Source organism: Rhinolophus ferrumequinum, chromosome 7 (genome assembly GCF_004115265.2).
Source record: "Rhinolophus ferrumequinum isolate MPI-CBG mRhiFer1 chromosome 7, mRhiFer1_v1.p, whole genome shotgun sequence".
Taxonomy (NCBI): Eukaryota; Metazoa; Chordata; class Mammalia; order Chiroptera; family Rhinolophidae; genus Rhinolophus; species Rhinolophus ferrumequinum.
Window position 1 is genome coordinate 27,735,423 of NC_046290.1, and position 12,916 is coordinate 27,748,338.

A 12,916-nucleotide genomic window follows, 5' to 3' on the forward strand; every position below is an offset into this window, starting at 1 on the left:
AGGGTCTTTTCCTATGCAATCAGTTCTGTATGTACTTGAAAATTACAACAACGTGTTTATTTAAAATATTCTTAAAGCAGACATTATACTAATTCAGAAAAGCTAGAGGACCCACCTTCAATTTATTGATTCTAAGATGAATAATTTTCCACACTTTATCATCTCTGAAATTGAGATACATTTCACAAATGCATTTCACGTACGATTGCCATGGTTCCTTCTGCTTCTGTCAGCCCTACTGCTCTGTGAGTAGCAGAGGCGGACACCTCAGTTCCCTCCCACTCTTCTCCTGGCTGAGCCCCACCACCCAACCTGCCCCTTGGACAACCTGAATCCTCTTGTCAGTGAGAAGCCTCTGGATTGTAAATATACAAACTTCAAGACAAGTAGATTTCCTTGGGTCATTAACTGCTTTTGATGTCTATCAGCTAAATAAAGCATCTATTATTCTTCCTTTTTTGTTTTAAATACAAAAATGAGGCAAACTCATCTGAGACTGAGGGAAAGTCTAAAAACAATCTTAGTATGTATACAATAAAATCTCTAAGTGATAAAAAAAAGCAAACAAAATCATAATGCATTTAAAAATTGATGGTGTCTTCAGACATACACACCAATGAAATAGAACAGAGAGCCCAGAAATAAACCCACATATACATGGTCAACTGATTTTCAACAAGGCTGCCGAGAGTACACAGTGGAGAAAGGAAAATCTCTTCAACAAATGATGGGAAAACTGGTTATCCACATGCAAAAGAATGAAATTAGACCCTTGTCTTACAATCTTACACCCTACATAGAAATCAACTCAAAATGGATTAATAATTTAAACATAAGATGTGAATCTATAAATCTAGAAGAAAACATAGGAAAAAAGCTTCTGAACATGGGTCTTGGAAATGACTATTTGGATGTGGCACCAAGAGCACAGGCAACAAAAACAAAAATAGACAAGTGGAGCTGTGGTGTGTGTGTGTGTGTGTGTGTGTACACAGAGGTATGGAACTCCTACAACTCAATAGCAAAAATTTAAATGACCCAATTTAAAAATGGGCAGAGGACTTCAATAGACATTTCTCCAAAGAAAACATACAAATGGCCATCAGGAACATGAAAAGATGCTCATCCTCATTAACCATCAAGGAAACGCAAATCAAAACCACAGCGAGGTATCACCTCACACCTACTGGGATAGCTATCATTAAAACAAGCAAGATAACAAGTGTTGACAAGGCTGTGAATAAACTGGAACACTTGTGTATTGTTGGTGGGAATATACAATGGTGCAGCTGTTATGGAAAGCCGCATGAGGTTCGTCCGAAAAAAAAAGGAAAGAAAGAAAAGAAAAGAAAAAATAGAATGACCATGTAATCCAGCAATCTCACACGTGGGTATTTATCCAAAATAATTGAAATCAGGATCTCAGAGATACGTGGCACTCCCTTGTCCTTTGCAGCATTGTTCACAACAGCCAAGATACAGAAACAACCCAAGTGTCCATCAAAACATAAATAGATAAAGACAATGTGGCATATACATACAATGGAATACTTTTCAGCCATAAAAAGAAGGAAATCCTGCCATATGTGACAGCAAGGATGAGCCTAGAGGATATTGAGTCCGTCGCAGAAGGACTCATACAGCACGATTCTATTTACATCTAAAACAGTAACACTCACAGAAACAGAGTAGAATGGTGATTGCGAGGGACTGGGATGAGGGAGAAATGAGGAGTTGCTGTTCAATGGGTAAAAAGATTCAATGACACAAGAGGAGTAAGTTCTAGAAATCTGCTGTCCCATTGCACTTACAGTTAACAATACTGTATTTGTTAAGGGGTATCTCATGTTAAATGTTCTTAACTATAATAAATGGCCTTGTATTCAAAGAAATACGATAGCAACAATTAAATATTCTCATATGGTCTCGATGGCCTTACAACCTTCCCACCTGACACCCACCCCCAAGAGCTCCACAGGCTCCAATGCTGTGACCAGTTTTCTTGTTTTCATGGACCCCGTCTTCCCTGGCAAAGGGAATGGCACTCGATCTCACTGAGTCATACTCTCTCCATGTCACTAAGAACATTTATTTTCAGGCTGCTGATATCAACCTTATCTCCCGGGTTCAACTGAATGAGTCTGAGCCACAACCCTGACTTTGCACATAGGTGAAGGTTAACGCCACGGAAACCAAATTTCAGAAAGGTGTTCATACACAAAGATGACAGTATGCATCAGCCAGCCCTTCCTGCTCGTGTTAGCTGAGCATTCTTGCTTATTTATGGTTGCTTACACAGAGCCTTTCATCTGAGCAAACCCAGTAATTGCAAGTCTTCCACGGGGCCATTTGCCTGGTGGGTGTCATTATCCTTTTTTTTGACAACTACCCATTTCTTACAAACTAGGTTGTACATAAGAGCTGTGTGGACAGGGAGAATAAAACTTCAAGACTTGTCCCATTAGGTTTAAAGGTTTTGGACTCTCTGTTTTATAGCTTACCAGAGAGTAACAAATCTAGTTCTATTGGGAGGTTTAATTCACATCTCATTAACTACCTTGGCAAAATCCAACATTAACCCTGAAAGGCTAATTTGATTAAAGAATTGATGGACATTACTCCTCTCAGACAAATGAAGTTAATTTTAATGGAGATAATGTCTCCCTGGCAGGTTATTGTGAGAATGCAATAAGCTAGCTAGCATATTTCAGAGGTTTTGTGAATTACAAAATGCTGAACGAATGTAGGTGATGATGACATGTCTCTGTATTCCTTCGTTACAGCCTCCAGATTCCTCTTCTTATGTCTTTCCCTCTTATGTCTTTTCCTACCTCTTCTCTAGAGGTCTTACCTAATTATTCAGCAGAGGGAAATCCTCAGTCCTGGCCTACTATCACTTTGTATTTTCAACTAGCAAACTGATTTAATAAACATATGAGTATGTTTCAATAAACATATGAATAGGAAACCTATTTGGAAACCTACCACGGGCAAGTCATGGAGGTGTTCTACTAACATACAAGATGCACACACACACACACAGTATGCCACATTCCAAAGTGAGGCCACTGTGCACACATTTTAAAACATCTGGCTGAGAACTAGTAAGACAACTCTTAAAATCTTATTCACATTGAGTGCTCTACTAGTTCTCAGCCAGGTATTTCAAAATGTGTGCATAGTGGATTGTAGCAAACTCAGCACACCACTAGGACACTCATGAACAGTATGTGTATCCTAAAGGAATGTTAGATAAATGCAAAAAAATTACCACAGGAAGCCTGGGATAATACATTTTTATAGACAAATGATTAGCTCTGACAAGGACCAAAGAGCAGAATTCATTTGGGTAAACATTGCATTTGTTCTTTTATGAAGGACAGTATCTTTTCTTTGAGAAGATAAAAAGAGTGGCAACAACTTGTTTAGAAGCAGAAAAGTGTGCTGATTTTTATTGTTAGCCATTCTACCAGTTTCTGTGGTATTATTCCCATGTGCAGTCACACGAGATTCCCAAGTGAGAAAAAGGACAATCACACCAATCTACATACATTTGGCATATTTATTGTATTTCATAATGCATTTAATGTCCGTGGCATTCTTTAATCAAGAATATAAAGTCATCTGCTTAGCCTCTTCCATTCAAAGTTGGGAACATTCTTAGAATCCCATTATCTTAAAAGAACAGACTGGAATGATAAGCAAGTAAATGTGCCAATATAGCAATCATCAATAACATACATGTTTCTACATCATAACTGTAACATAGATATATATTAGTCTCTAGACCTCGCAAATGCTAAGAGTCCATTTTACTGGGAGAGTACGCTTTTCAACCACATAGCCAGCCAGAAAGACTATGTGATATATGGAGTGTGCTTCTCACAAAAAAAGTCTCTCTCGTCCCTCTAATACCACGCATGATATAACCGTAGCTATATTTGAAGAGAAAGTGAGTTCCAATGACAACCATTGCCTAAAAACATGTATAAATCCCTGTGCCTGCTGCCAGAAGAATGGCGCGCTGCACGGCACTCCTATGCCTACCTCTGTACAGAGAACAGCTGTCTGGCCTGTCTTCAGGGTGCCTAGACTTTCTGCCCAGTTTGAGACCCAGGATGCCTGGTCACCCGCTGGGTAACTGTTTGGTACTGAGGATACCTCTGAGGAGAAGTTCCTTACAAAACCTAACGCATCATGTTTATTTTCTAACAGTGAAAAGTCACTCATTGCTCTTCAATTCCTGGATTTGCTCATCATTATTTCCCCTACTTGGATAGGGTCAAACTAAAAGTACTTTGTTCAAGGAAGTAGCCTGAACAGAAGAAAGAAAAGTTCTGTAGAAAAAGGCATTCAATATTTAGAAACTTTTCTGAGTAGAAAAGAGAACCTGAAAAGAAAGACTAAAAAAAAATAAATTCTCTGCTGTCATTGTGACTATGGATTCATGATAAATAATTTCACAGCCCTTCTTGGTTTAAGAGGAGGTATTTCAAATAGCTCACTGGTCCTCAATAACCTAGAGAAAGACTCTTAAGGACCTACTGGATACAAACGAATACCGCAGTTTGAAAATGAGAAAACTGATTAGATCAGTTAGGCTTACAGCCCCTTCCATAATAAACCTCCCTCTTTGGCAAAGCACGAATGGTTGGTTGGATGGTTTACAAAGGCAACCTTCTGGTAGAGTGTCAGCACCAACAAACCCTACACCCTTTAGTCTTTCCCACAAACTAGTTACCTCTCCAACACAGAGATGCTCCTGATTCCCTTCTTGGGCATCTATTTAGTTATAAGAAGTATTGGGGGAAGGGAGATGTAATCACAACATCTAAGGCTCCAAAAGAAAAGTCAGAGGAGGCAGAAGGGAAAACAATCATTAAGATAGAATTTCTCTTAATCAAAATTCACAATTTTTTTTATCTTTCAGGAATCGTACAAGGCTGCCGTGGGTATACTCTGGCAGGGGGGGAGGGCAGTTATTTTTCTCCCTCATTCTTTTTTCTACATGTCAAGATTTAGTCAGGAGGGAAAGCACATCAGTGAAAGTCTTCCTATAGGCCCATCTTGATACAAACTGCACACAGGTTTGTGTACGTACCACAGAAGATGGAGAGAAGTCCGATGTGAACACCACTTATAAAGACAGCCTTCTCAACGCTTATAAAACAAATAAGATAACCATATATATTTTTTCTTTTTGTTTTTCACTGAAATGGCACAGCTTGCTTTGAGACAACAGTCTATATGGGTGCATAAAGCATATAATGCTAGAAAAAACTAGTAAAAATTTGCTTGTTAAATATACAATTATGATTACTGATGTCCTTTTAATAAAACCCTATGTGATTTAAAATGAAAAACACACAGCCTGGGACAAACGTCTATTCCACATTTCAAGTTGTGATCTGCTGCATTGGCATGAGTTTTGGTGAAACCTGGTAAAAGAAAGAGAAAAAAAATAACCAAATTATGAAAAACCTCATGGTATAACCGTCTTTCCTTTCAATTTCTGAACTTGAATGATACAGGCAACACGCAGCCTTTCCATGAACATCCCCTGGAATTTCCTCATTATTTTCCATTCTGAATCATCAAGACAGAGAACTCCTTTTCTGCTCACATTTTGTGTATGTAGTAGTCCTCAACCTTCTTGCATTATAGATTCTAAATTAAGGATCATTAAGACTGGAACAGGGAGCAGAGGGAAACAAATAAAGGGTCCAGATAACCAAGCTCTCTACTGAATGGATCGCTGAGTTCTGAGATTAATGCCTCTGAGAGTTCACTCAAAACTGAGACACAGAGTAAGGCATATGTCTCAAACTCCTCAAAATAGGTCCAATTTACAGTTTTGCTAAGAGACATTTAATATAGTCTTTGGATTAACAGGATACATACTATGAAGAGATGCATGGTCAACGACAAAGTTTTATCACAGATTTTATAATCAGAATGGAAATGATACAAAGGCAGTAAAAAGATTCCAAGTTATTACAAAAAGGAGATAACAGCATTAAAAATATTATAATAAATGTTGACTATATTTATGTTCAATGTACAGAACAGCAAATGCATTCCTAGGAGTCTTGAAGCAGAGAAAAATGTGGATAGATTTACATTTAATGGTAGAGCTGGTGGAAGAAGAAACCTAAATGTAAGTGGTCTGGCTTCATTTTCATGGGTCTTTCGAGGTGTAATGCCACATAGGTACTTCTTCCATCAATCCAGCAAATATTTCTCAAGTCCTAGTAAGTAATAGTCCCCATGGAATGCACAGCAGAGAATACTAAAATTTAGGTGATTTTTTAAGCCCCCCAAGGATGTGGTGATTGAATGGGCCTAACTAGCATCTTGCCTTCCAGAATAAACAGTTAATATTTTGTTAAATTAATGAATGAACAAATGAACAAATGAGTGAGTAGATTAGATAAGCTTCAAAGAACTAGAATAAAGGTTTCTAACAGAAGTTAAGTCAGTATTAAAAATAGGAGTAGGCAATTATTTGGGTTTGATGACGTTAAATATTTTTAGTTCATTTACACATTGTTTCTGTATTAACTCTTCACAATGTCAAGAGTTAATGCCCCCTTTTCTATTTCTGTATTAAAAGAATGGCATCACCAAAATAAAAAGGATTGGTGTGACTTGGTATATAGCTTAGAATAAATGAGAGCTCATTCAGACTTGCCAGTTCCAAGAACAGATGTATAAAGACAAACAGTAGACATATAATAAATGGACAAAAGTCACGGCTCACATTTGCATAGAACTTCAACTCTACTGAAAAGAATAAGAATAAAAGATATATGGTCTCTGAGCATTTATAAAGTTTGTCCCATAATCCATTTTCTGTTTTTAAACAACAGAGCATCTGTGCAAATAATGAAATAAAACTTTTTTTTTGAAAACATAATTTCTAATAGATTCTTTATAGAATTTCCTATTAAAGGAAACTGGACACCTTATTTTCTTAAACTAAACATCTGATCCTTTTCCTTGCCAGGTTGGCTCTATTTTGAGTTCTTTATATAATTTATATCCTCAATGTGGAAACTGACTTTTATCAGAAGATGAAGCTTTATATAGACTGACTTGGCCTCTCCAATTTTTGTCATCTACTAAACCACCATTTTTCATTCTGTTCTCTTATAGTCTCATCAACTTCGAACACCCAGGCAAGCCTGAACGGATTATCCTGCCAAGGTGATCTACCGGCTAAGCACAAGCCTATATGATTTAAAAGTAGAAGATAAGCCAATGATTTCTCTTCCCGTCCACTGACATCCCAAGAGTATACTGTTTAATTCTGGTTTAATGCCAGTTCATAATAGATATGGAGAATTTATTCAACTTGGCAAATAATGTCTGCTGCTGGCTTCTTTCAGATTCCTTTGCCAACATATAAATAAGCAGCATTCCTATTTAACTTTTTGCCACTGGTGGTTTAGGTGTATTTCTGCCTGGAGAATAAGACCAAGATCCTTGGGAGTAGGAAATGTACCACTTTGTTCTATTTTATTCACATTTCATAGCTTTCTGTAGGGAGCACGTACTGTTTTGCTCTCAGCCCCGTGAAAGCAGCTCACAAATAAAGGCTCGCCTCTGTGTACAAGGCCCAAGGTTGTCTCTAACTGGGAGCTGAAGTCTCTCCCACCTCTGGAGTTCTTGTCTGAAAAGCCTGTTGCGGCTGCAGCTTAGCCACACCCTCCATGCTAGCCTTTATAATAACAGTGACATTTTTACCTCAACCTACCCAGCCTCTTTATCTCCCTCAACAGATTCACAACTCAATCCCCAAGAAACACAGACGGAAGTCCCTTTCTTTATAACAATCACATTTTGAAGGAGAGTGATCATATGGAACAAGAACTCTGTCCATTATGGGTTGGCATCTCTTGCTATGAACTACTCCTGACCAGAATCTTATTTTGGGAGAGTGGTGAAGGTTCCAGAAATATAGTCAATATTTGCATTTCTATGACAAAATTTCCACAGCCTCCTTTGGAGTTCCAGACATATATAAGACCCTTAGGAGGCTTTTTTACCAATTGAATAGAAAACTCCTCCTTTCAACTGACACAAAATCATGAGTACAACTCATTACTCATTTTTTTGGTCATTACAATTTTTTTTAAGATGCTATTTCAGGTGATACTTAAAAGACACAATTTCCACATTTTTTGTTGTTGTTAACTGCAATGTAGTATATAAGAAACTCTTAGTAATTCTTTTTTTTTAATGGCCAAATAGTTCATTATAACCATTATTTTTTAATACCCTGAAACCACAATTTTGTCATGTCCTGTTATCTGATGCTGTCATATTTTGTCTTTTTCTTTGAAATTCTCAGTATTTTCTCAATCAGCTTATAGCCACCGTCTGTATATCTGCGCATTCACTTGCCCGTATTCTTAAGTATATGAGACTTTTACCAACAGTTTCACAATTACTTTGACCTAGGTTTTTACCTTTTTTTCTTTATTGTGCAACAACCTGACTATTCTCTTCAAGAATATTCACTTCCAATTATATAATGAAGGATGAGTGGGCTTTTTCTCAAACAGAAATCTTGAGTAACTTTTATGTAGTTATATGTAAAGTAAAATGAACCTATGTAGTAATAATCACCTGGAGTAGCTTGGGAATTATAACATAGAATACCTTCTGAATTATCAAATAAGGAAATGTTATCTTCAATGTACTTCTACTCTTAAATAAGTAACCCAGCTATTAAGCAGAACATTTTATTAATCAGAACACTCCAGTGCCTAGCTGTAGAGAAACAATCTGCTCTATGTGATTTCATCTGTCAGGATCTAAAGAGATGTCATTGATGATGAGATCGTCACAAGCTAGTTCTTTGTCAAGGTGATTCAGCTGATACTACACCTTTTCATTTGCAGGACAACACTGACATACAAGTTAACATTTCATCTCAACAGCCTAATTTGAAGGACACATGATTACATGTCAATGTCAAAAGAGGAAGGTGGCATTGTAACAAAGGAGGGACCAAAGAGATATTTTTCAATGTATCAAGACATGAAAACTATCACTTAAAAAAAATAAGAAAGCAAAACAGTATAAGTCCATCTTTTTCATTCCTGATTTACCTACATGACTAAAAAAGAAACAGGTAATAATGAGGGCCTTCCTTTATTCTCTTTTGAAGCAGAGAATTGAACATTTTATGGATTTCAAATAGGCTACCTGCTGAAGAAGAGGTTAATTCATCCACATAGGGAAAAAATATGAAGAAAAGTTGATTAAGTAAGAAGAATTGTTTGCTTTTATCTCTGGAGTAAGAAATTCTAAATAGTTCAAGTATAGACAAATCCCATTTTTATGCCCTGAAGTTATTGAAAAGGTAATTAAAGATGTGCTATTTGTGTAACGTATTGCTGGCAGACTTCTTTTCTCCAAAGGGAAATTCAGAAAAGGTTAATAGACAAAGACCTTCATACAATACCAGAAATAGTTACATGTGGACAATTAATTATGCAGCAAAATTATTTTCACAGAAATTTGTCATGCACTGATAGGAACCAGCCACACATGTAGTACCTCAGGAAGAAATGCATGAATGATTCATCAAATAAGTTTGTTTGTTAAATTACTTTCTCTAGGACAGGTAGCTGCAACTTTTCTTCTCATAAATATATTTCATTTTAACTAGCAGATCTGTTCTTAAAATGTACGTGAGAAGCAAATTCTTTTCCTTCATTTTTTCAGAGACATTTCACTTTTACTTCTACTGACTTCAAATGGACTGAGCCATCTCTCAAGCCCCACTACATAGGTGCTTGGTGACCTATAAGCAAGCACTTACATAAAAGGCAATTAATTATTACAGTATTATTTTCTTTGTTTTAAGAAGGGATTTGAAGATTTCTTAAATGGATACTCCCCTCATGTACTTACCTATTTTGTAAGTCAGAGTTTTCATGCACTAAGCTTTTCTTTAAATGGAGGATACATCTATTTAGTGACTATAATCTGGTGGTGTCAGAAGCCCAACATTCTATTACCTTCAACAGATGGAATAATCATGCATGGAAGCTCATCAAAGAGAAATTCATAAATAGATGGGTTTAAAAATAAAGAAGTATCAATTCTCTGTGTAGCTCACATTATTCAGTTAATCAAGTTTAGTTTCAGCTGATATGTAACCCAAGAACAGAGGATTGCAAGGAACTTCACAGAGAGTAGTTTAGAGTTCAAACTCGACCTTCTGTTTCCAGCATCTCTTGGTGGTTCCTTTCCTTCCTGTTTCTAACCCCTGAGCCAAACCCTGGCCCACAAGTCAGAGGCTGCTCCTGCTCCCGTTCCTACCTGCTTTCATCTGGAGGCCCCCTTCCTTCCACTCCTGCTCCCTGCAAAGGTCAACTCCAAGAATGATCCTAAATTAATGGTTCATGTCCTATAAAGGCCCATTAATCAAGCTCTCGATATAGGATAAGTGGCTGGATTTGGTCACAGAAACACTTACTGCAAAATCACATCCAGTGCTCTTTTTTATGTCATCCACTGTCAGGCCTTCCCAGAGTTCAATCAGAGTCAGCCCTTTCTTGCTGTCCACGTCAAACACAGCCTGTCGGAGTCAAGAATGTGACAATGACAATTGCTATCACAGTAATTATTTTCTAGCACAAAACAGAAGCAAGCTCTCAAATTTTTAAAGGAGAGAAGACCCAGGGCAAAGGACTTTGAACATCAGCAATGAAAAAATGTAAACCATAACTAATGTATTTTGGTGAGAATAAATGCCAACTCCCTAACTGGCAATGAGTTAGGGAGCACTACCAATGCCAGAAATAGAGGAAATGTTGACTACGGATGGCGTTTGCTATTATTTTAACCAGTTTTGTTTTTTTTAAAACTACTTTACTTTTGTTAGGTCAAAAGTTCAATTAGGTGATTAATAATGATTTGAAGAAAGAAAAGAATGAAGAAAAGCAGGGAGAGAGGAGATATTTGGAAGGTGAAAGCACAGGGATGATGGGGGAAAGCTGATCGATGCTGCTGGATAAGGAGTTGCAGGAAACAAAAGAAGGTACTCTGAAGTGGCTAGAAGTAATTACAACGGAATAGCTGTCCTGGCCCTGAAAGACCCCCACATGTAGATACTAAAACTTCCCCGTAAGTCCCGTGAAAATACATAGGTCCAAGAGGATAGCATGAGAACCTCCCTCTGAAATGCAAACCAAATTTATGTTTAGGACAAGCATGGAAGACTAACCTCACCCTAAACATCCCATTACAACTTTCTGGTCAGTAACACAGGTGATGGCAGTGCCAACTGGTATAGCTTGACCTCTGTAGGTAGACTCAACCTGCTGTATCTGATTTAAAACACAGGCTGTCACACTTAGTTATATGACAACGTGAGGAGAAGAGACCCATAAAGTCACTTAATATAACTTCCCACCCAAGAATTCTTCAAAACGTTCTTCTGAAATGGTCACTGGGACTCTGCTTGGAAACTTCCAGTGGCAGGCGGCTCACTTGTCCTAAGGAAGACTGGCTATAGTTGGGAAGCTCTAACTGTAAGGGCCTGAACTGCTTCCTTATGACTTTAGCTGCTGGTTCTGGAAGCTGTCCTCCAGCGTAACAGGCGCTGTTTCCTCTTTCGGTTTTCATGGGTGATTTCCTCTTCCTCAGACTTCAACATTATGCTGCCCAGATCTCTCCTCTCCTGTAGATTTACCTTAAATTCAACTATTATTTGAAGGCTTAGAGTCTTTATTTTCAGCTAGCTTGGAAGTCAAACCCTAAACTGTCATTTGTAAACACTCTCCTGGTTCAGAGATTAAACTGAAGACATCACATGTAGAGGAAGGAATCCTGGCTTTCACGCGGGACAGGCATTCCAGCCCTGCTGCTATGCAGTAGCAATGCAATCTTTGCTGGACCTAGCTTCACATCTACAGATGAATACCAAGAACCCCTGCTTCCCAAGATTGTTATACAGGACAAAAATAATAACAAACATATTCTGAGCACATGGCATCAGTCATGGGATGTAGCAGGGGCACCGAAAGGGAACATTCTTTCTCCTTCATAGCTTAATTCATTGTCACTTGTGTGTGAACCCAAACCAAAGCGCCAAAATGTTTATTTGTCTCCAGTTAATTGATATTTCTCACCAAGAGCAAAACATCAAGAGAACCAGTGATACCTCCATTCTCCATTTGTGTGATGAATTCACAGACAACCTAGTTGTGTTTACTGGAAAAGATGGTTAAATTTAGAAGGAAATATTTCAGCAAACTTTTTCTATGTTTACATATTTCCAGGTTTCTAAGAAAACCTTTTCTTTTAGTAGACATATGTGTTTTGAAAAGGAAAACAGTGGTCATTTAGAAATGTCTGTATGCTGCATTGGGTCATTTAATACCAAAAGGACAAATTAAACATTTTAAATGGATACTTTCCAGAAAATGTGTCTGGAGCACTATTCATACTGATTTGCTCTTCTCTGCATTATGAACATAAATTTACCAAAATGGAACAAATCAGAGAAATAAAGCCTCTGGATTGTGTTATTAAGAATAGGCAGGGAAGAAGATAGCTGTGGTATCACGAATATAAGGCTTCAGTGATTAGGGAGATAAAATTTATGGCAAATTGACTTATTGCTTTTAAAAAATGTTTATTAATACTTTTATTAAACCTTAATTAGCTTTCAACATCATATATCAGAAAGCCAAGCATCTATTATTAAAAAGGAGAAAATTTACTTTTGAAACATTTAGGAAAGTTCCCATTTAGTGGTATAAAGTATAAACAAAAACTTGATAAAAATGGAGGCTACAATAAATTGTTCAACTACCAAGAATAATATGTCAACTACTCTATTTGTTTTACAGATGAATAAGTCAATTATTCTATCAATCATAGCCCATGTACTGGT

General features: G+C 37.3%; 1 protein-coding gene across 1 annotated transcript in view; it reads right to left on the reverse strand.

The window, feature by feature from the left end:
* Nucleotides 1–4,134: 4,134 nt before the first annotated feature.
* OXCT1 (3-oxoacid CoA-transferase 1) overlaps nt 4,135–12,916 on the reverse strand; it is a 115,427-nt gene continuing 106,645 nt past the window's right edge. Inside the window, exons 16-17 of the mRNA XM_033110738.1 lie at nt 10,493–10,594; nt 4,135–5,438 (exon numbers count right to left, since the gene is read on the reverse strand). Of these exons, the coding sequence (XP_032966629.1) occupies nt 5,397–5,438; nt 10,493–10,594 (144 nt within the window). The 3' untranslated portion in view covers nt 4,135–5,396. The remainder of the gene's footprint in view (nt 5,439–10,492; nt 10,595–12,916) is intronic.